The sequence below is a fragment of the Rhinolophus sinicus genome, chromosome 3 (assembly GCF_057876585.1).
Source record: "Rhinolophus sinicus isolate RSI-liver-muscle chromosome 3, RSI-T2T, whole genome shotgun sequence".
Lineage (NCBI taxonomy): Eukaryota > Metazoa > Chordata > Mammalia > Chiroptera > Rhinolophidae > Rhinolophus > Rhinolophus sinicus.
Genome location: NC_142503.1, coordinates 225731 through 247479, shown reverse-complemented (window position 1 = coordinate 247479; position 21749 = coordinate 225731). Strand labels below are relative to the sequence as shown.

At 52.5% G+C, this 21749-nt stretch overlaps 1 protein-coding gene across 1 annotated transcript in view; it reads right to left on the bottom strand.

The window, feature by feature from the left end:
- Nucleotides 1–1917: 1917 nt before the first annotated feature.
- The window catches only part of AHRR (aryl hydrocarbon receptor repressor), a 61995-nt gene continuing 42163 nt past the window's right edge, over nucleotides 1918–21749 (bottom strand). Inside the window, exons 5-11 of the mRNA XM_019744617.3 lie at nucleotides 18544–18633; nucleotides 13997–14126; nucleotides 13035–13168; nucleotides 9028–9227; nucleotides 6781–6842; nucleotides 6362–6503; nucleotides 1918–5599 (exon numbers count right to left, since the gene is read on the bottom strand). Coding sequence (XP_019600176.3) covers nucleotides 4588–5599; nucleotides 6362–6503; nucleotides 6781–6842; nucleotides 9028–9227; nucleotides 13035–13168; nucleotides 13997–14126; nucleotides 18544–18633 — 1770 coding nt within the window. The 3' untranslated portion in view covers nucleotides 1918–4587. The remainder of the gene's footprint in view (nucleotides 5600–6361; nucleotides 6504–6780; nucleotides 6843–9027; nucleotides 9228–13034; nucleotides 13169–13996; nucleotides 14127–18543; nucleotides 18634–21749) is intronic.

Below are 21749 nucleotides of genomic sequence, written 5' to 3'. Positions count from 1 at the left end.
AGAGGCCCCTCCGCCTTGGCAGGAGCAGGAGGGGAGTGAGGCGGCTTGTTCTGCAGCGTCCTGAGACCCTTGTCTGTACTGGGGGAACAGGGACCTTAATTAGGTCCAACTTAGACTTTGTGAAACCCACGTTAATAATAACCACTGAAGAAACGGAGCTGTGACTTCCAAACAAATGGGGGGGAGGAACACAGGAAACAAGCAGTCCCATATGGATAGTAGGAAAGGCAGAAATGCCCAATGGTCTCTATAACTACGAACACAAAACAAGTAGAGATATGTCCAAATTTATCAATTATCAGAACACAAGTGGATGGATTTTAACACAGCAAAAGTTACAAATGAGGAAACCTCATGAATAAGGGCTCCTTAGGCGTGGAGGAGGTTTGCACACGGCCATTTGGGGCCTAGAAAGCTGGTGTCAGACAAAATGGGCTTTATGTCAAAAACAGTTACTTTTCTTAAGATGCTAAATGCATAGACTACAAAGAGATAGTTTGCTATGCTAAAATCTTAGACTCTTGCATGATTTTTTAAAAAACCTTAAGTGAAAAAAAAAAAAGCTGCAGACTGAGTGAATCTGGAAGTGCAAAAACAACCACAAATCCCTGGGGGGTGGAGGGTGGGGGGGATGGGAGCTATTATAACAAGGGCCTGTGGGTGTTGCCAGGCCAGCGTCCTTAGGGGGCCATGAGGGCCCCCTCCTGCCCTGCAGCACTGGACACCTTCCAACCACAGCCCAGGGGCATTCCCACTCAGGCCCTGCCTCCCTTCACACCTGTGACCTGCCAGCCCTACAGGACCTTGTCCCACCCTCTCCGCCCCTCTCCCTCACCTGCTGGTCACTTCAGGTCTTGGCTCAAAAGGCCTGCCAGCTGGCCTTCCCACAAAACTGCCAGCAGGCATGCCCCCCCCAACCCCCGCACACACACACACAATGTGCTTGTGTGGCACCTGTCCCCTTGCTGTATCACAGAAGTTGGTGGTTCTCTGGTTACGTCTCTCCCCTCCCCCATGCACACACTGTGTCAGATCCAGCATGGCACTGATGTCTGCCCCTGCCATGTCCCCATCACAGGGCCTGGCATTCAGCAGGGACCGAACCACTACTGTTGAATGATGGGAGGAAATACACATAAAACAACTGCCATCTCATGCCCTCTGAAGGACAAAACCAAAGCATGTGACAACACCCAGTGTTGAGGGGACATGAGCCCCAGGGGTGCTGGTTGGGTGTTGCTATAGTCTGAATGTTTGTGTCCCCCAAGCTTCATACGCTGAAACCTGACCCCAAAGGTGATGGTGTGAGAAGGTGGGCTATGGGAGGTGTTCAGGTCTCAAGAGACCCCCAGCACCCCTTCCAGTGGGACACAGCACCCTGGTCTCAGGGTCCAACCTCCAGAATGTGACAAATAAGTGTCTGTCGTTGATGAACCCATCTGTGATGTACGTACAGCAGCCCGAGGAATGCAGCAGCAGGGCCACGGGCAGCACTCTTGGGGTGCCCTCAGCCCTGAGAAGCACACCAGGGGTCTGGGATCGACCCCCATGCCTGGCTGTCCTCACAGGAGCGGGGTAGTCACGTGACCGAGTGAGAGTGGGTGGCCCCCATCTCAGGTCTCAGCAGAGTGAGTCTGAAGAGCACGAGCCAGACAGGGAGGGGAATGGGGGGCAGAGGGTGGGCAGGCAACCACTATGGAGGGAGCAGCTGGGTGTGGCCCAGCTGGCTGGTGGGGGGCTGGCTGGTCCTCTCTCCCCTGGGAAGGACATGGGAGCCTTAGGACCGCAAAGTCTGGGCCTGCCGGCAGGGGCAGATGCGTGCTCTGTCCAGGGTACCTGAAGCTTGTTCAGTTTGGGGGGTGTTCTTTGACCAAACGAAGGAAACCAAAGCACCCGTCCCTGGGCCTTGGGAGGGTCTCTGCCTGAGCTCTGATGACCATCGCCCACACCTGCCACCAGGTCCTGGGCCCGGCAGGGCTGACCCCACAGGGTCCCCACACACACATGGGGTGGCGTGTATCTGCTCCCTACAGAACAGGTCAAATCTGGGGTGTCCTGAAGGCACCCTCAGTGCTGGGCAGGAGAGCGGCTGGTGGACAAAGGGAGGTAGCGCTGAGAAGCACTGCTGGGCCACAGCAAGAGCTGCCCAGGTGGCCTCTCCGTGCGACTTGGTTCCGTGTTCATGTTCATTTTCATTACCACCTTCCATCTGGCGGGAAAAAGACTGTCTTTGAATGGAAAGTAAGCAACACACACTTTAAAGGAAATAAAGCAACTTCATTTGAAAAATCAAGTGGGTGCTTCCATTTATGGTAAACACATATTAACGTGATTTATTTTACACCAACATTGCAAATGTAATGGAACTACAGTATCGGAAATATATTTGAAAGCTCTTTTAAAAGGCACCGAGAAAACCACAAAAAGTTACATTATAGTGCATCCATCTGTAAAATTCAACAAATCAGTCTAGATACCTTTTTCTTCCCTAGAAACTGCAAAAGCATAAAATAGAATTTGTGTTTCCTCCCTTCCATCCGTTTCCACCTTCTGCTTGATTTTAGCGTATTTCAGCTACACAGGCCAAAGCTACAGATGGCAGAACCCACATCTGTAATTGGTCCCTGCTTCAGAGCAGAAGTGACCACATCTGCCCCTTCTACATCCCATCAGTGTCTTCCCCAGTTTTCAGGATATAAAATAACGGAGGTGCTGACTCAGGAAGTTCTGTGGCTGCTGACCCAGCACAGGAAGGGCCTGGGCCGAAGCAGCATAATGAGCGTCTCAAGAACACAAAACCTGCGGAGTACAGGTGCAGGTGCTGAGTACAGGTGCAGGTGCTGAGTACAGGTGCAGGTGCTGTGTCTGCATCGACGGAGCGTCACCTGTCTGCCCACCTGCGACCAACTTGGTGCACGTGGTCCAAGGAGAATGAGGACTCACGGGTTCTTGAATGTTGAGAGGAGATAGGGCTGCAGGACGCCACGGCCCTGGGGGGCAGGACGGCTGAGTGCGTTCGGAAGGGCTTCTCCTCACATGAGGCTCAGGCCTGCAGCTCTTCTTCGGTTACATGGGGTCTGGCAACATTACAAACATGCAATGACAGCTCTGAACCCCGTCAGTCCCATGTGTCCCCAGTTACATGTCACACGCCTGCAGAACCGCCTGTCTGCTGCACCCTAGAGGGAGGGCAGCCCGTGTCCCCTCAGTTGAGTGAAGTGAGAGGAGGTGCTGAGAGCCCTCACCAGCAGGAATGGAAAGGGACAGCTACTTCTGAGGACGCGCGGCTCCCATGACAAGTTGCTGGCTGGCACTCGCTCTGCTCGGGAAGGAAGCAGGAAGACTGCATTGAATGCATGGAAGCCCCAGGAGCAGAGGCGTGCAGTGCTTGGCGAGACCTGGGTGGACAGGGGACGCTGGGCCTCCTGAGAAGCAGGTGGTCCTCAGGGTGGTATCTACTGCAGCCCAGGACCTGGACACTAACACCCCAAAGCACCGATGACAGAGGACAAGCCCGGGCTGAAGAGCAGAACGTTCCAGATGGTGGAGCAGCAAGTCCTCACCAGGGGGCTCCTGAGACGCCCAGGCAGAGGGGACTTTACGGACAGCTGTCCTTGTCCCGACTGCCGCCTCCTGCCTGGTGCTGGTTCCCACACCCCGAGGTGATGCCCTGGGGACCCCTGGAACTTTGCCAGCAGCCACGAACCATCTCTGGGTGGGGGTTGGGAGTCACCTTCACGTTCTGATTTATGCTTTGTATCCAAATTTCCTGCAATCAGAACACATTACCTTTACGACTTTTTTTTAAACATTATAAATCTAATAATTCTTCCTGGGATGGTGATTGGAGTCCTCATTAGAGAAACTGTAGACAGTTGGCAAGACAGCCAGACACCGCAACCTCCCGCTTCTTTCCTGTTTTCACCTTCTGTGCCTCTAAACCCAGACTCTCTGGACTCTGGGTCACATGATGCACGAGACTTCTGAGCCTATTCAAGACCCTGGAGAGGCTTCCAGGAGGGACAGGGCACCACGCCGTGACTCTCCACTGCGGGTTGCGGAGCACACGCTGCAGGGCCGGCGCTCACAGCCCCACCTGCCTGGAACTTCCTAGATTCCTTCCGTGAATAGGTGCACAGTCCCCTACAGCTCAGTTACAGCCCTAACTGCCGGTCTCAGCCTACCTGGGTGCGGACACCTCTGCAGTCTCGGAGAGCTGCGGGCGAGGTGGGGCTTCGGGACATCACCTCACACTGTCCCGCACCTGGACGTGACTGGCCACAGGCAGGGCTGCAGCCTGGAGGCCACCCAGCAGGCCCACGCAGCTGACTTTGGCCGCTTGCTGAAAAATGCTAGTCCCTCAGAGAGAAACACTGTCACTTGAACAGACTCAAGGCCACTTTGCATCTAAGGACTCTGGTGATACTAGAAAAATATAGACCTGCTCTTGCGTCTGCTGCCCACAGGTGACAGGCAAACTTGTGCGAGACTGCAGAGTGACAGGAAAGAAGGGCTCCAACCCACACCCGCCCAGCTGACAGGAAAATCGGAACACGAGCGGACGCCACGTTTAACGAGCGCCCGGCTCTATGGCAGGAAAGTGCATTCGGAGGCTGTGGGTGGCACCAGTGTCGCCAAGGCACCTTTAGGGAGCATCCCAGGTACCCCACCCTGGCTGTGAGAGGCCCACGGCGGGGAGTCCAACGGCTCACGCTTGATCATGGGTGGGGTCCCGGGAGCTCTGCAGTCACAGCCCAGAGCCGGGGGCTGGTGGCCCCGCACACAGAGGCAGCGGGGAGGCTCCAGGCACACACAGGGTGTACAGGGTGCAGGGTGGACTGGGGCCAGCTCCCTGCCGGGCCTGGGGGCAGCCCTTGGCATGCCGTGCCCCAGGTGCGGGCCGTACAGGTGGTGCCTAGAGTCTGGCTCTGTTTTCAGGTGCATCCTGGTCGGGAAAGTGACCAGCTGTCTCTTGGCCACATCACTGGCTCCCAGCCACACATGGCTTGGGGACAGGGAGTAGCCATCTGCTGCGTCCTCGGACCCAGAGTCACCCTCCATCTTGATGGGCACATCTAGGGACAACATGGGATTGCACGGGGCCCCTGGGGGCATGGGGACACCTCGCAACTTGATGTCCTCGGTGGAATAGGCCCCTGCTGCGAGACGCTGTACGCCAGGCTGAGGGAGCCGGTTCTCCATGCTCCCCTGGGGGAAGGGGCAGCTGGCGGGAGGGTGCACCTGGCCCTGAACACCATCCCGCAGGGCTCTGCTGGCCCGGCTGGCGTAGGCACTGGGGGGCTGGTGACAGCTGGGGGAGTTCCTGAAGGGACTGACACCACTGGCAGGGATGGTGCCCGGGGTGCCGGGGTAGGGCATGCAGGAGCCCCGGGGCACAGCGGGCATGGAGAACACGTCACTCCTGCTGGGCTCCAGCTTCAGCTTGGCGCCATCCTGACCATGCTTCCCTGTCACCCAGTTCAGGTGCTTCGTGGGTCTCGGTGTCTGGAAGCGGCAGTCGTATGTGTGTGTTTCCCTCCGCACCCTCAGCCCTGAGGAGGCGCTTGGCACCTTCCCGTGCTCCTGTCGTGCCCTGTCCCTGTGGAGAGGAGAGGGCGCATCAGACAGAGCAGCGGCGGTGATGCGGACTGAACCTGCCGTGTATATGCTCATACTGCGTGCCCTCAGCCTGCACACAGCCCTGCGAGGCCAGCACCAGCATCCTCCCTTCCTGTGTGTGACCCTCCCACTGCCTCCTGGGCACCTGGTGGGGTCCATGAGGTGCACGCACGTGGGAAGGGTCAGCCACACCAGTGACTACTAACGGGGCAGATGGGGCTCTGGGTGGTTTCTGTGCACCAAGCCCTGTTGCTGACCATGCTGCTGCTACGCTCATGACATGGTGTGACATCACTGTGACAGGGAAGACGGTGACAGGAGGGCGAGGTGGAGTCTGGCAACTGCATAGCTTGGCCCGTCCTCCAAGAGGAGACCCACTGGTCAGGGAAGGGAGCCCAGAGCCGGGGTGGGGTGGGGCAAGCACAGAGGGTTTCTGAGCAAAGGTGAGGGTGGAGGACAGGGCGGTCCCCCAGGGCCCAGGCTACAGGCGGAGGGGGAGTCCAAAGGCCCTGGCAGTCCTGGCTGACGCTCCCACTGTCCCCGGCCAGTCCCCATACGTATAAAGACAACTGCTAGGACAAGAAGCATGTCTGGGTGTGCTCCCTGTGTATCTGCAAGTTCCACTAACAGCGAGATTTAGTTGTCATGGTCAAGGCCACCAGACCTGCCACCAATCACTCTTCTTTCTTAACCCCCGGCTGTGACTTAGCGAGGCTCCGGGCTGGGCAGAGGCACCACTTACCCTACGGCCCCCTCGGGGTCAAGGACGAGGTCAGGGCTGCCCCTGAGGCACAGGCACATGGCCCTGGCTGGGACCCGGGCCCAGCGACAGGCGTCCATTTGTGCCCTGAACACCGAAATGCCGTTTTCTCCATTGTTCCTTCCTGTCGGGAGTCAGAGAAGGGAAAGCCGTCACTGCGTGAGCTGAACGGCGCCTGGACTGGTGAGCGGCTCTGATTTCAGTGGTCGTGACTCATGCGGTTCCTCGGAAATGCACAGACCAGTGCCCATAAGAGCTGGCCATCGGCCCAGCCTCGCTCCTTCCAAACGGCATTTCCATGGACTACGCCACGGTATCCAGAGGAAGGGACAGCCTCCAAGGGACACAGACGACACATTTACCCATTTTAGAAAGATGAGATAGTGAACTTTTAAAAGTACCTGCTAAGTAATTGGGTTTTCCGCTCAATTCTGACTCATACAGACTCCTGGTAGATTTTGCTCTGCGAAGAACAGATAACAGCAAAACAACAAGCAGATTAAATGGGTTGATGAGGGATGTCAACGACATGGTGTGACGCCCAGGCAGGGAAGATGCAATAATTCACACTTTTCAACTTCGTACAGATTGTAAAGCCTTTTCTCAGCAATAGGTTTGCTGAAAATTCCAATTTACATCACGTTTGAGGCCAATAAAGGGTTAATGAATCTGCTTCAGAAAGCAGACGGGCACACAGAATGGGTTTTCAGTGCTCTGGCTTTATCGTGGATGGCCAGAGCAAAAATACAGCCGACTTGTGACCTGCAGCACTCACGTTCTGCAGGTCCCCAGGATCACTAGGTAGGTGAGGACTGAGCCCTCGCCCTAGTGTGCACACACGCACGCACACACACGTGCACACATGCACACACGTGCACACACACGTGCACACATGCATACACATACACACGTACACACACGTGCACACACGCACACACACATGCACGCACACACAGTTTACGCACAATCCTAAATCCCAAAGAAACTCCTGCTAGATTTTTTTTTAATTACTTTTCAAGAGAAAAACCAAGGCTCAGAAGCGTTAGGGACTTGCTTGGGGCCACCCCTCTAGCAGCGGCAGGAGTGGGAACCAAATCCCCTCCATGTGGCCGGGAGCGCTGCGAGGCCCCAGCTGTCTGTCCCCTGGTGGGGAGCAGAGACAGAGAGGAAGGGGTGGCTCCCCCAGCTGGATGGAGCAGGCCGCTGCGAAAGCCCTGGGCGTAGAATCCGACGCACAGGTAAGTGCTAGGGGCAGGCGATTCACACATACAGAACGCGGGGACAGCCGCGTGACGGCCGTGTGACCTGAACGTTGGCTGATGAACCACTCAGAGCAGCTGGGAGTTCCCCCATCCAGAAAGTCGTTTGCTTCTTTCCTGAAAGGCTGGGTGCAGTCAGCCTTCTCCTAGGGCCTTTGCTTCTCCTTCCGAGTTTTACTAATATTCAGCACAACGTGGTGTCAGGTATTGACTCGGCTGTCGTCGTGTGTACCACCTTCACGTCCGTTACTGCCTCCCCGGAAGGTGTGCGACCACGCCGCACGCAGAGATGCGCCCGCGCGCCCCGCTCAGCCCCGCGGCCGCCTGTGCAGCCAGCCTGCGCTTCCCCACCCGGACGCCAGGGGGCGGCCGGCCCTGCCTTGCACCCCACCTCTAAGAGGCGGTGGGAAGGTAGGATTTTCCTCTCTGGTTCTGTAGGGCTGGAAAGACATATGCAAAAGAGAAAACTCCTTGTGTGAGTTTCCATTATAATTATCAAGCCGCAACAACGTAAAAAGCAGGAGGCTTCGAGACAGTAAGTGAAGAGGGGGAGCACTTCAGCGTCGCAGTGCTAGTGTGCGCGGTGAGAAGGCGGGCGTGAAGGTCACCGCAGGGCACACATGACCTTGGCCCTGGGCTCTGCACAGGTGGGCTGGTCCCTGAGCAGTAAGCTCTGCTTTGGCACACTTTTGGCATGACTTAGCTCGCATCATTCTGTACTGTTTCTCCTCCCTTGTATTTTACGACATTTTGCATCTTTAAACATAAGAAAGCATATCTAATTTAAAGCTGCTCCACAAAACTGCTGTCTTAGCATGCAGGCACATGTCAGAGACCAGGAGGACCGTCCCAGGCTCACGGTGGCTCTGTCCCTGGTAGCCACGCTCAGTACAGGCGTGCGACAGCAGCGGCAGAAGGCAGCGGCTCCAACTGCAAGCCCGAGGCTGACCACATCACTGTCACCAAGGGCAGAAACGAGCAGGTTAGTGTGACAGCCACTGTGGCTGCGGTCGGGTTTTCTAATCGTCTAAATGGTCGTGGGAGGCGTCACTGGTGAACTGTGGACGCTGAAGAGGACTGGACACTCAGACTCACCAAAGGGGAGCATCCTGAAGGTGGCCTCTGGGGCTTGAGAGACAAGCCTGCATGACTAGACTGCCACGGGAGGACTTGGGCACAAGTGGCATAGGCAGTGTTTGCTGCCACAGTTCACAAACGTTCTCTTTCCTAACAGTGGCTTCCATAATGTGCTAGCTTAGAAAGCACCACACTTCGCATTTTATTGCTTGCTGGAAATGAAGGAGGAGTAGACAGGAAGTGCTGCGTGCCGGGCACCTCGCTATAAGCACCAGCCACCATGAGTGTGGCTGCTGAGGGGCTCTTACTCACTTTGTGTCCGTCGTGGCCGCGATGTCTGCCCTGTGCTTTGCCCTCAAAAGCGCGCCCTTCATTTTCATTTCTGCCACAGAGGGTAGGAGGACGGGCGCCACTACGCAGAACAGTGAGAGCCGAGGGGACAGGGCTGTCCCCGACAGCGCCTTCCTCTTCTGTCCAAACAGGAATTTTAGTTTTCCTTGAAACTGCATCGTCTGGTGTTTTAAAGACAGAAATGTGTTCACAGAGCAAATTAGCAACACGGTCAGAGGACGCAGAACTGACATTCTCAGAGCAGAAAAAAGGAAAAGAATCTTTTCCTGAGTCACTGAGGAGACATGAACCATCCCCTCCATGCTTGGCTCCCTTGGGACACGGACTGTCCCAAGGCCCTCGGATTGACTCACGGTTTCTCCAGAGCCTCCGTAATATCCTTTAAGTGACAACCGTGTTTTTGGGTGTGTACTCTCGAGCCACCCTCACACGGGGAGCGTGAATGTGCATCAACTTAGGCTGTCATTGACCCAGGTTACAGCCACCAGCCAGTCCCCCAGTAGCATTTGCTGGAGTAGATCATTTCTGAGGACTGTTCCAGCTTTAACCGCCATTTCCAAATTATCTTTCCTTCACTAATGATGCTAAAACTTAGGGACAGCTCGATTCTGTTTATCTACAGCATATAGTGTGAATTTAAAAGCCAGCAAGTAACTTAGGACTTTGTGATAAAATTTTTAAAATCTCAAAATAAATAAGTAAAATTTAAAAAATAAAAAGATCTCTCTACAGTAGAAAAGTTGATCTATAATTGAGTTAGTCACCAAGTGCCTTCTGGGTACCCCTGGCCATTGATGCAAGAATGACCCCACATGGCCCCACTCTCTCCCTACCCAGCCATCCATTTATCCATCCCTCTATCCATCTGTCCTTTCATCTCTGGTTCCCCCATCCATCCATCTGTCCATCCATCCATCCGTCCATCAGTATTTTCTTCTCTCCTTCCCCCATCCAGCCATCCATCAACCATGCATCCTTTCATCTGTCCATCCTTCCATCCTCCTATCCATCCATTATCCATCCATCCATCCTTCCGTCCACACACACATCCATCTCTGTATTTGTCTATGGATTACTGAATGAACAAATACCTGCAAAGCACCTAAGCTACTATATGCCAGTCACATGGTGTGAAGGATTCAAGGCAGTGCTATGCTGGGGGGTGTTTAACATCAGGCTCTCCAGAGGAAAAAAAAGACTCAATTTATACTGTTTGCCAAATATTTAGGTATAAGTATTTCCACCATCACTGATTACAAGCTACCAACCTAACGTCACCTGGATCTGAATTCCTGAAATGTTAACAGGCTCCCATGCACAGCACCAGCCAGTTCCATGTCACAACACCTCGCCCAAACTGTGACAGGGGGTTTCCACACTCACAGGTAGAATTGGGAAGGGCCTGGAGGCCATGCAAACGCTGTGCTGCCCACGGGCCTATCCTCAGCTCATGTATTATAAGCACCCGAGCACTCTCCAGCATGTGCAGTAATGAAATTAAGGGTAAGATATAATCCGACACTTTTCAAACTAATGTCTGTTGCTTGTTTCCTCTACTCAGTGTATTTACAGTTTCATTTTAAACCTATGTTTCAATGTCTGCTTGAATGTATAGGAAAATCTAGCTATATCTAGCTATATTAAAACTCTTAGTTTCCTGCAAAATTTAGAACTAAATATCAAAATAAAAGCATTTATGGACAACCAACTGCCTAAACAAAAGACGAGCAATTGTGTGTATATCAGGATCGTGGTACAAATGAGCAAGTGCTTCTATTATGAAGGGTCCTGGGCGGGGGGGGGGCGGGGGGGGCGGCCTGCAGCAACAAGAGATCTACCAGATGCTTCTGCTGTGGGGCTGGGCCTGGGACTCAGAGCTGGTTCAAGAGACGTTCCCACTGCCAACCACCAGCAACCTCCTTCACTGTCCCACTGGATAAAAAGAAGAAAATCCCAGGACCAGAAGCTATCACTTCGTTATCCGACGGTTGAAGCCAAAATATTGCCATAGACAATATGGTTGCCCGGAGGCAGCCAGGAGTGACTCTCTAAGCTGCTGTCACTCTGGACAAAGTCAAAGCAACTTGGCAGGTTGGCTGGCCTGAGGCGGGTGAAGTGGGCCCAGAAGCACAGCATCTCTGGTGGGACCCCAGTTTGGAGAGGTGTAAGCTAGGTGAGGCTCAGGGAGAAACACGTAGGGCCCAGGAGCTCCAGGACACACAGCCTGGGAGGGAGGGCAGGTCCTGAGTCCTGGGAAGGGTTTCAGAGACCCAGCAGCTCAGCTCCCTCACTGGTCAGGCGGAGCCAAGAGGGAGGGACATGGGGAGGCAAGTGGAACCAGAAGGGGGGGAATGTCAGGAAACTGGGTGGTGACGTCTGGAGAAGGGGCCTGGGTGGAGGCAAAGGAGGGATATTTTTGTTTTTCATTCTCTACTGTTCTGAAGTGACTGAGTTTGTATCATGTACAGCAATGTTTTCATTAAGAAAACAACAACCGTTACTGCAGAAACAAAACAACCAACAGGAAAAGGTGAATAGAAACTGCACCACCGGTGCTGGTCACGGGTCTGTCTGCACTGAGCCTGGGGAAGCCTGGCTAAGGCTCCTCAGGCCAGACCCATGGGCAGCTTGGAGGTGGGATGGTCTGGGGGTGCATTTCCTGAAAGCGGCTGGGGGTGGCTCAGAGGGCAGTGAAGCTGCTGTGTACCGCGTGGTGGGCTCCAGGCTGGAAAAGGCCGGCGCGAAACAAGCCCAGACAAGCACCGATGGGACACGCCGCCAGCGGCACTCGAGGGCTGGTGTGCAGGGGCTGCTCTCTTCCCCAGAGCCATGTAGAGGACAACCCACAGACAGGCCACTGGCAGCCACCCACCTTGCCTCCCCAGATGCACACTGAGCACCTGCTACTGTGTTTCCCCGAAAATAAGACCTCGCCAGACAAGCAGCTCTAATGCATCTTTTGGAGCAAAAATTAATATAAGACCCAGTGTTGTCTTATATTATATAAGACCCATTATATTTCTGTTCTATTCTATTCTATAAGACCCGGTCTTACAGTAAAATAAAACCCGGTCTTATATTAATTTTTGCTCCAAAAGACGCATTAGAGTTCATTGTCCGGCTAGGTCTTCTTTTCGGGGAAACAGGTAGGAATCTCCAGCATAGCCCTGGCCCAACGCTCGGAGGCTGTGTCAAACACCCAACACCAAACACCAGGGGTACGTCCCTCCCAGGGCCACAGCTCAGGTGGGGAGATGGACCCCCGAGGGACCCACAGGGAGGGTAGGCAGTGGTTGGGAGTCTAGGGGCAGCAGAGCACATACCCGATGGGGCCGGAAGCTAAGCCTGAGAGGCCTGCCCTGTGGCACTGGTGGCAAAAGGCCCTGGGGTCCTGGGGTCAGAAGGTCGCCATGTTGAAGTGCTGCCCAAGGATGCGGCAGTGGGGTTCTTGGGAGGCTGTGACCACAGGAGAGTGTGGGCACTGGGCTGGGGAGGGGCAGTAGTGGAGGTTGTGGAGAGCGACCCAGGCATCGGGGGTTCAAGAGGCAGCAGGGTCTGGCACTGGCTGGGGCCCACTCTGCTGTGCCCCTGGGAGGGCATGTCCTCCTTGCCCCTCGTCCCCTGTGGCGAGGAAACAGTCAGATAGGGGAAGTGGAAAGCCCAAGAATTGATCTGCAAGAGCCATTCAGCCCTAGAGCCTGGGCAGGAATGGAGGCCCGGGACCTGTGCCGAGAGGTAGGAGGCTTTGGTGCCTGTCGGTCCTGGGCAGCGGGGATGTGGGGGCTGGACAATGCTCTGAACAGGAATCTCAGATAAAGGCACCGTGAACGCAAACCCATGACAGCGTACCAGGCTGCTGCAGGCTGTGGCACTCTGCAGCGTCTGTCATGCGTCAGCAGCCCTTGTCACCACCTGCTGAGAACCTGCTCCACCTGCAGCCTGACCCTGGCCCGGACGTGCTCACTCACCAGGAAGCCCGATGTGCTGTCCAGGAGGCAGCGCACGCGGCAGATGAAGCAGCGCGTCAGGAAGGCCGAGAACTCCGAGGGGCCCGCACGCCCGTCCTGGGCCCTGAGCAGCCGCCCCAGGACGGCATCCTCTCCTGCCCACGTGGACCAGCAGTGACCGAGAGAGACCATGAGAACACTCTGGTCAGCAAGGTGGCACATGTGACAGCACGCAGTCACCACGCCGCACACACGCCTGCCCCATCACGCACAGCCACACAGCTTGCACTCCCTGTGCCCCCGCCTGTCCCCAACCCCATCCCCAGAGACAGCTGCTGTGATAGGTGTGCTCAACATGGTCACACGCATGCAGGACACCGCAGTTGTTTGCGTTGCGCTTCATAAAACAGCGCCATGTGTGGGCCCCTGGGTTACTGTCACTCAGCTTCACGAGAACTGTGCTGCTGCAGCTGCTGTGTGCAGCTGTGTGGGGGACTGTCCTCCAATCAGTTCTAACTCCTGGAGACGGTGAGAGAACCGGAGTCGGGCCCTAGGGCCCCGGGGACCCCACCCTGTGTTCCAGCGTCCTCTTGAGGGCCACCCCCCTGCCAAGTGCGTGGCCAGCAGGCAGGGGTCTTGCCCATAAGGAACAGCATCTCTGAACAGACAACAATCCTTTGGGGCTTTTTCCAGGTAAATCTAATGTGGGCCAAAGGGATTTCCCAGGAGGCATGCGACCCGGGGACACAGGTGCCGCAGCTTCTTGGCAAGGTGTCGGAGCTCACAGAGAGGTGACCAGAGATGCCACCACCCAGGGCCCAAGGGCCACGGGCCACCAAGAAGGCGAGACAGGAGGGAGGAGGTCCCTGAAGGACACAGGACTGGCATACCACGCTCAGGGTGAAGGGAAGGAGAAGGGAAGCAGGTGGGCAGTTCTCAGGTGCATGTGTTTATGTGAAGGACTCCAGCCTGGGGAGACGCACCTGGCTCTGAGCACAGGGGCTGCCCACACGCCACCTGGGGGGGGTCCATGGCCCAGTGCAGCTGCCGGCAGAAGTCCTGGCGGTCGTCCACGTGGATGTAGTCATAAATGTTTTGGTGCATCACGTCCGTCTGAAACATCACAATACGTGTCAGATTTACCCTAAGTGAGTTCTCACCCATTTCCAGTGACTGCCACCTGCACAAACGGCTCAGCTATCTGTCAAGAGGACGTCACATCTGTGAAGGGAAAGTCCACAGAAAAGACAGGAGCTTGGCCTCGAGGCCATTCCCTCCCTTGGGGGACGCACCTCGTGGCCTGGAACATAGAGCCACCAGCCCCTCTGCCACCCGCCAGGCCGTGCCCTCAGGGGTTGAGCAGGAGGTTCAGAGACCCAACGTCTTCTGGGGCCAAGACACCCACTTTTCTAATTTGACGCCGATCCTCCATGACTCGGAGGTCTCTCCAGCTATATGATTTGGGCACTCTCAGCCTCTGTGCTATACTCGAATTGCCCAAGTTTACCAGGAAAGTGTCCCTGTGAAGTGAGGGGTGAGCCGCCAGGTGAGACAAGAGCTGGGCCAGCGCCTCCTGGTGACATCTTTCTTCCCAGCACCTCTAGGCCTGACTCTTGCCCCTTCCAGGATGCCACAGGACCCAGAAGCCCGCAGCCTTCTCTCTGGGCCTGTCTCCCCACTTGTCTCCCCACTGAACACAGGGGCTGACCCTTGTGGGCATCAGGTCCATACTGGGAAGCCACCATCTGGGCCACAGGCTGTGATGATAGGTGCTGCCGTTGTAACAACGTTCTCAGAGTGCGTTGGTGAACGACGCACGCCCGTGCACGTCTCTGAGTTCTCTCCCCTAACTGTTGCTCTGATGCTCCCAGGAAGGTAGAGCAGGAAGGTGGTCGTAACTGCAGGGTGGACTCTATCACCTGTGCACTCCACAGTGCAGAGAGACTATGTTTTCACAGAAAGCAGTGGGCACAGAGGTCACAAGTGGTGTCCTTGTCAGTGCCCAGGATCATGAGCTCAGGGCATGAACGTGGGACTGACAGACAGAGACCAACTCCTGGTGGAAGTGGATACACCAGGCTTTCCCTCCAGGTCTGAAACTGCCGACACCCGCCTCACCTGATGGCTCTAGTCTTACCTGATAGCTCTAGTTTCACCTGATGGCATCCGCCTCACCTGGTGGCTCCCGCCTCGAGTCTCACCTGGTGGCTTCCAGCTCACCTGAGGGCTCCCACCTTACCTGACGGCTCCATGATCACAAGTACACTTCCCACAGGGATGTTTTCCTAATAAACTTTTCTGATTCAAGCATAACATATAGGCTGAAAAATGCCCAAATCATGAATACACAGCCTGATGGGTTCCCCGTATGACCACCACGCAATCAGGAGACAGGACAGCAGCAGCACCTCTGAGACCCTTCCCTCCTGCAGGCGGGGTCACGGGCACGGCCAACAGCACTGAGAGGTCTGCAAACGGAGCACTGGGTTCCCTGGTGCGTCCTTGCTCGCTCAGCATCCCAGCTGTGACATTCACCCAGTTTTTGCCACCATTGCTGTATGAGTTTCACTGTATGAATACCTCTGGTTAATTCCCGCTACGGCTGATGGGCGTTCAGCTGCTTCCCGTTGTGACTCGTGGCCTGTGGCATGTGACGCAGCCACATTTCTGACTGCACACCCAGAAGTAGAGTCGCTGGCTCACGGCAGCAGAGTTTCAGTTTCAGTAGATAATGCCAAACAGTTTCCCAGAGCGACTATACAAGATGCTCTCCCACTGTGGCAAGTACGAAAGTCTAGTGGCTTTACTGGCCAACATTTGGTGCTTTTAGCCTTTGTCATGTGAGCCACTGTGGCGGTGTATCACAGTTTCTTGGAATGTTTTTAACTTGCACGTCACAGACACTAATGAAACTGCATCTTCTCACGTCTGTTGGTCTTTAGATGCAAGTGTGTGTGCGTGCACACATGCGTGTTGCCCATTGGTGTCTTCTCTCCGTTTTCCAACGAGCTGTCATGCTGTTTTGTCTCTTTTTTCCTGTTCTGGAGACGAGGCCTTGGTTGCAAACATCTTCTCCACTCCCTCTCTGCCTCTCTGCCCTCTCAGTGGATGTCACACAGCTTGTACATCAGTCTTTCCTGAGAGGGTTTTATCCCAAGAAATCTTTTCTCCTAGCTCTCCTAACTCTGCCCTGTTATCTTCTAGAAACTTCTACCATCCACCTGATATTTACTGTGTATGGTGTGAGGCAAGAGTCAAGACCCCTTTTTCTGCCATGCAGATCTGGTTCACCCAGTTCCATTGATTGGCAAGACCACCATTTCCTCACTGCTGACAGGGCCACCTTTATCCAAACCCCACATCCGTGCACACGTCTGCTTTTCTCCAGTTCTCTGATGGGTCCACTTATCTGTCCTTGCTTGGGTCCCACGCCTGTCTTACCTGCTGAGATTGTAGAAGGCTTGCATCCGGGATCATAAGTGTCCCGTGATCGTCACTGCTGCTCCCCAGCCCCCTCACAGGTCTCCTGGGCCCCTGCACTTACAGTTAGAGTGTCCGTTTCCACCCAGAAAAGCTGCTCAGTTTTTGCGTTGATGTCATTAATTCTATACCTTGATCTGACGTCTTTATAACAATGTTGAGTCTTCCAAGTCCTAAATATGGCAGACACTCCATTTAGCTGATCACTTTGGTTTCTGTAACGAATGTTTTGCCTTCTGTGTGGAGGCATGACACATCATTTGACTCATTTGGGAATCTGGTGTTCTTCCATCCTACTGCAGATGGCTGGCATGTGCCCTCTACGGTTTCGGGAAAGGGCAAGATGATGTTACCCTCTGACCTCTGAGCACTGGCTGTCACCATCCTCAGCAGGCTGCATGTTCTTCTCTCGTGACTTTGAGTCAGTGACCCCAAGCTCGGCAGAACCCTGTTTGTCATGTCCACACTTTAGTTACCTACCGAAGGGGCCATGTGGAATTAACATCCTAGGCAAGTCTGTGGCTTAACCAAGCCGCAGGCGAAACATGAACTTGGAAGAGAAACTGGAGATGACACTTCTGACCAAGACCAATCTGAAGACATTCCATGTGAATATTCTTTAGCTTGAGGAAACAAGTCTGTGTTGTAATAATTAGTGTGGCATGTCTGACCACTCTTAGTCTTTCTTAATCTCCCAGAGTCTGGTTACTACGACGTGAGGTCAAGAGAAATAAATGGTGAGAAAAATGTGAGGAGAAGATAGAATGATCTAACAACTATTCAAATGGACAAAAACAAACATGGTTTTGATCAAGTATAAGCAGTCGCTATTCTAGCTCCAAACCATCATTTATGGAGTTAAGAATGAAAGCATTATTTTAACAAACTGCCCTTTCCAGCATCTTCCCTTTTTTGTGCAAAGTGTGTGTGTATCTGTTACCCTAACTGCTCTCATCAGCAAGCTCTAATATCACCCTGATTCACACAGGGACAAGTGCCCCCAGCTGCTGGCCTTGGAGAGAACACACCACTTCAATCAATACACACTGACAGCAACTAACAGACACATCGAAACCCACGTGTTCATCCCTAAAAGTGCTGGACTTGAAGACAGACAATGGGCTCAGATTGTGACAGGAAGTAAGTGGTTCCTGTCTTTTTGTAAAGTATTTTACACTCGAACCTCACAATAGCACAAAGCTGTTCCAATATTTTCATGAAATATTTTGCATATGTTAGAGGCAGTGCCTGATTTAATGGCCTTTGGAAATAATTTCCTTACAATAAAAGGCAAAACTTTTTTTACTTCTAACTCTTGGAGGGAAACGATCAAGCTCCAAGAAAAAAGAGACCCGATGACACATTCAGACCCAGAGTCAAGGTCGCTGTGCAGGACACTGCCTCAATCACGATGCCAAGGCCTGCTGGATCTGCGAAGCATGGCCGGAGAATTCATGGGCAGCTCAGGAGACGGCCCCCAGATAATGCACACCAAGGGAGGTCGTGTCCTGTGATCTCAGCGCTGTGCCAGCAGTCCCCCAGCGAGCGAGCCAGCCACCCTGGCCACATCTACCAAGCTAGTGGTCACTTAGGGTCCTTGGGCGCTGGTGGCCCTGTGACTCCAGACTCAGGAGCCTGCGCTCTGTGGGGTGGAAGTCTGCGTTTGGGTTCAGAGTTCTCCTCAGAGTCTTCCTTCCTGTCCCAGAGGCCGGGCTGAGGCTCCTTTTGGTCCCTGGGCCGTAGCCCAACCCCTTGACGCACCTTTTCTTGGAGGCGCCGCTGCCATCTGGGTTGAGGTGTGAGGGGGCCTCAGCCCCAGCTCGCAGCCCCACCTGGACCCATCCCACCTGGCTGGCCTGAGAGACTCCCTGGACACAGGCATACCTCTTGCCGTGACCGAGCACTGGACAAAGCTGGGGTGTGGAAACCCTTATCTGATACAAGCTCCCGGTAAGGAAAGCTTGATTCTGGAGACGTTTACATCTTGAAGATAACGAGCATTCGCAAGGGAACAGAACCCACCACGAAGCAGACTGAAGGCTGTACTTACCTGATGAAAGCCCAGGTAGTCGGCGATCGTGGCCGATGCGTAAAATATCACCCCTTCCGCACTCACGACCAGAGCAAAGCCGTCGAGGGACTGCAAGAAACAAAACTCGAGTTGGCTCCAAGATACGTCCATGTAGTCAAAGTGGAAAAGGTGGAAAGTTTTGTATTCAGCTTTCAGCCACTTCTCCCGTTTTGTGGTCTGTATTGATAACCCTAGAAATGCCTACTTTCCATTTATTTATGACCATTTGCAGCAGTTCCCAGGTTAGGAGATGACATGGGACCATATAAGGCTCAAGACTAGGGCTCCTGGTTTTCTGATGTCCACAAAATTGACGTTTCATAAAATGTAAACATCATCAGGACAGGATGAGACACATTAGTACCTGAGACAACACAGGGCAGGAGCCTTTCATTTCTCGTGTGCTTCCCCACTCACTCACCTTCTTCCACCTGTGATTGGGTTTTTCTGAGAGGTTTTACCATGAACACGTGTGGAATTCCATCAAGTGCTATTTCCATCGCTACTGAAATAATGACACACATTTTTGTTCACCTATTAATGTGGTGAATAGATTTTACGATGAAGAATCATGTTCTCCTGCACATGTGGGGCAATCGTATCCGCTCCTTGGCCTGGTTTGCTTCGCCTGGGAGTCACTCGTACACATGCCCCGTATGTAAGGAAAGACCAGGTCATCAGCATCTCTGTTCTGCAGGTGTCAGCGCGTGTGACCATCAGCGCGACCTGGACCCTCCCCCTTCCTTCGTTTTCTGGGCCCTCTTACTTAAGACAAGGATCATGTGTTTCTTGAGCGTCTGGTTCACCTCAGCTCTAAGACGATCCAGTCTGGGCACTTTCAGGGGAGATGGTAAGTGAAAATGGGTAGATTTATTTAGTGGTTGTTAGCGTATTCAAGTTTAAAATGATTTTCTTGTATCAATTATGGCCTTTTAATGTATTTTCTAGCAATGCATCCATTTCGTCTTGTTGTTAAATTTATTAGTGTATGTGTTAACAATGTTTTTATGATTATCAAATCTCAGTTTTATCTGTAAGTATTGTAGATTTTTTTATGTTTGGAGAAAAGCAGGGCATCTGCCTGTTGTACTTGACTTAATGTCTCCCTTCATTTGAAAAGCAAGCCCTGCAGCCCGTCTTGCAGTGGCTTCTCAGAATCGTCACTAGTGAAGATGCACAAGGGACCAAAGCCACCTAACTGCATGACCAATGAGCGTTCTAACTGCTTATCATCAGTCATCCATCTATCCTCTATTGACCTATGTATCTAGCAACATCTATCTGTCATCTGCTGATCTATCATCTATCTATCATCTTGATCTATCATCTATTGATCTAGTACCTATCATCTATCATCCCCTTCATTGTCACAGTCACCACAATGAAGAGCACACCCTGTATATGTCCTTGTGAGTGTCGGGCACCCTACGTGGAATATCTCATTCGATTTCATGTCACCTCCATGAAACAGGCACAGTTATGACTCTTCTCCACCAGCACAGAAGCTGCAGGTCAGGGAGATACCCAGACAGTGGAATTCAGAAATGTTTCAATTTGTATCTTTAAAACACAGACATTTAGAGACTTTAAATTAACTTTCATGAAGTTTGTGGCCATCAGCAGTACATAATAATACTTACTTCTCTTAATTCTTGACCATCTCGGTACTCTCTTTTTTTCTTTTTGTAAACCTTTGCCAATTTGATAAATTAGTTTACATTATTATAATTTTCACTTCTTTCATTATTAATGAAATTGAAAACACTTCATACATTCATTGGTGACTTGTAATTCTTCTTTGGTAAATTGTCTGTGCACATTGTGTGCTAATTTTTCTATTAGAGTTTATAAATATCAACTTCTATGAGCTTTCAAATTACTGATATTAAAGCTTTCTGGGCAGCCACCTACTCCAAACCCCCACACTTCTAAAACCGAATGGAAAGCCGTGAGAACAAGCAAAGCTACACCGACCCGTGCATTCCAATGAAGACACTGGAAGCCGATAAACTTCAAATTACTCATAAGCAGAAAAGGCAATACCAAGTCTCAGGGAGCCTAAAAGACTCTTTCAAAAGGGAAAAATGTAGAGTCCCCCCTCAACAAACTAGGAAAAGAAGCCAATGAAATACACTCTAAGTAGAAGGGAGGAAAAGCAAAATAAGAGTGAAAAAAATCAGTGAAAATTGTCTAAAGCAGTCACATGATAAAAATGTTCAACAAAATCAAAATCTGGTTCTTTGAAAAGATTATTAAAATTGATAACCCCCTAGTAAGATTGCTCAAGAATAATACAAATTACTGACACTGGGAATTTTAAAGACTACATCATTACAGATCCTGCAGACACTAATAGGATAGTAAGCAAATATTAACACTGATAATCAATAAATTAAACAATTAAAATGAAATGGACAAATTCCTTGAAAAGCACTAAGAAAAGTGATAGAAGAAGAACTAGAAAATCTCAATAGCCCAACGTCTACTAAACAATTTGAAGTTGTGATCAAAACAATCCCACAAAGAAAATTCCAGGCCAAGACTTAAAAACATAAACTACCCAGGAATAAATCGAATGAAACATACTGAAAACTACGGCACAGTGCAGAGAGGGGACCTAAGTAAACTGAGACATGTGTGAGCTCCTGGATTGAAAGTTTCTATAGACACAGAGCGGTCCAATCTTATCAAGGTGGGCTTTTCCCATTTTGTAGAAATTGACAAGCCGATTCTAAAATTCATGTGGAAAAGCAAAGGGCCCAGACTTGCCAAAGCAACCTCGTGAAAGAACCAAAGTGTAGGATTTGTACTAACTGCCTTCACGACTCACTCTGCAGCTGCGGTAATTAAGGCCACGCCGCATGAGGACAGACTAACGATCCCTGGTCAAGGTGGCAGGGCCGTCCAGTGGGGAAGGCACAAAAGCATCTGGGACAGCTGGTTCTCTGGGTGGAAAAAACGAACCGGCTCCTATCTCATTCCAACACGTTCAACTATTAAGGTATAATTCAAACAGGAGAAGCCACAGCGCTGCTGAAAATATGAAATGAACACATATCGAAGAGTTTAGTCAAGAAGGAAGCAGTGAGGCATCCAAACCAGTCTAGAAAGTGCTGGGAAGTGGTGTCTCCAGGCTGAGGCTGCCCTGGATGCAGAGCCAAACCCCCACGGACCCCGAGTGGCCC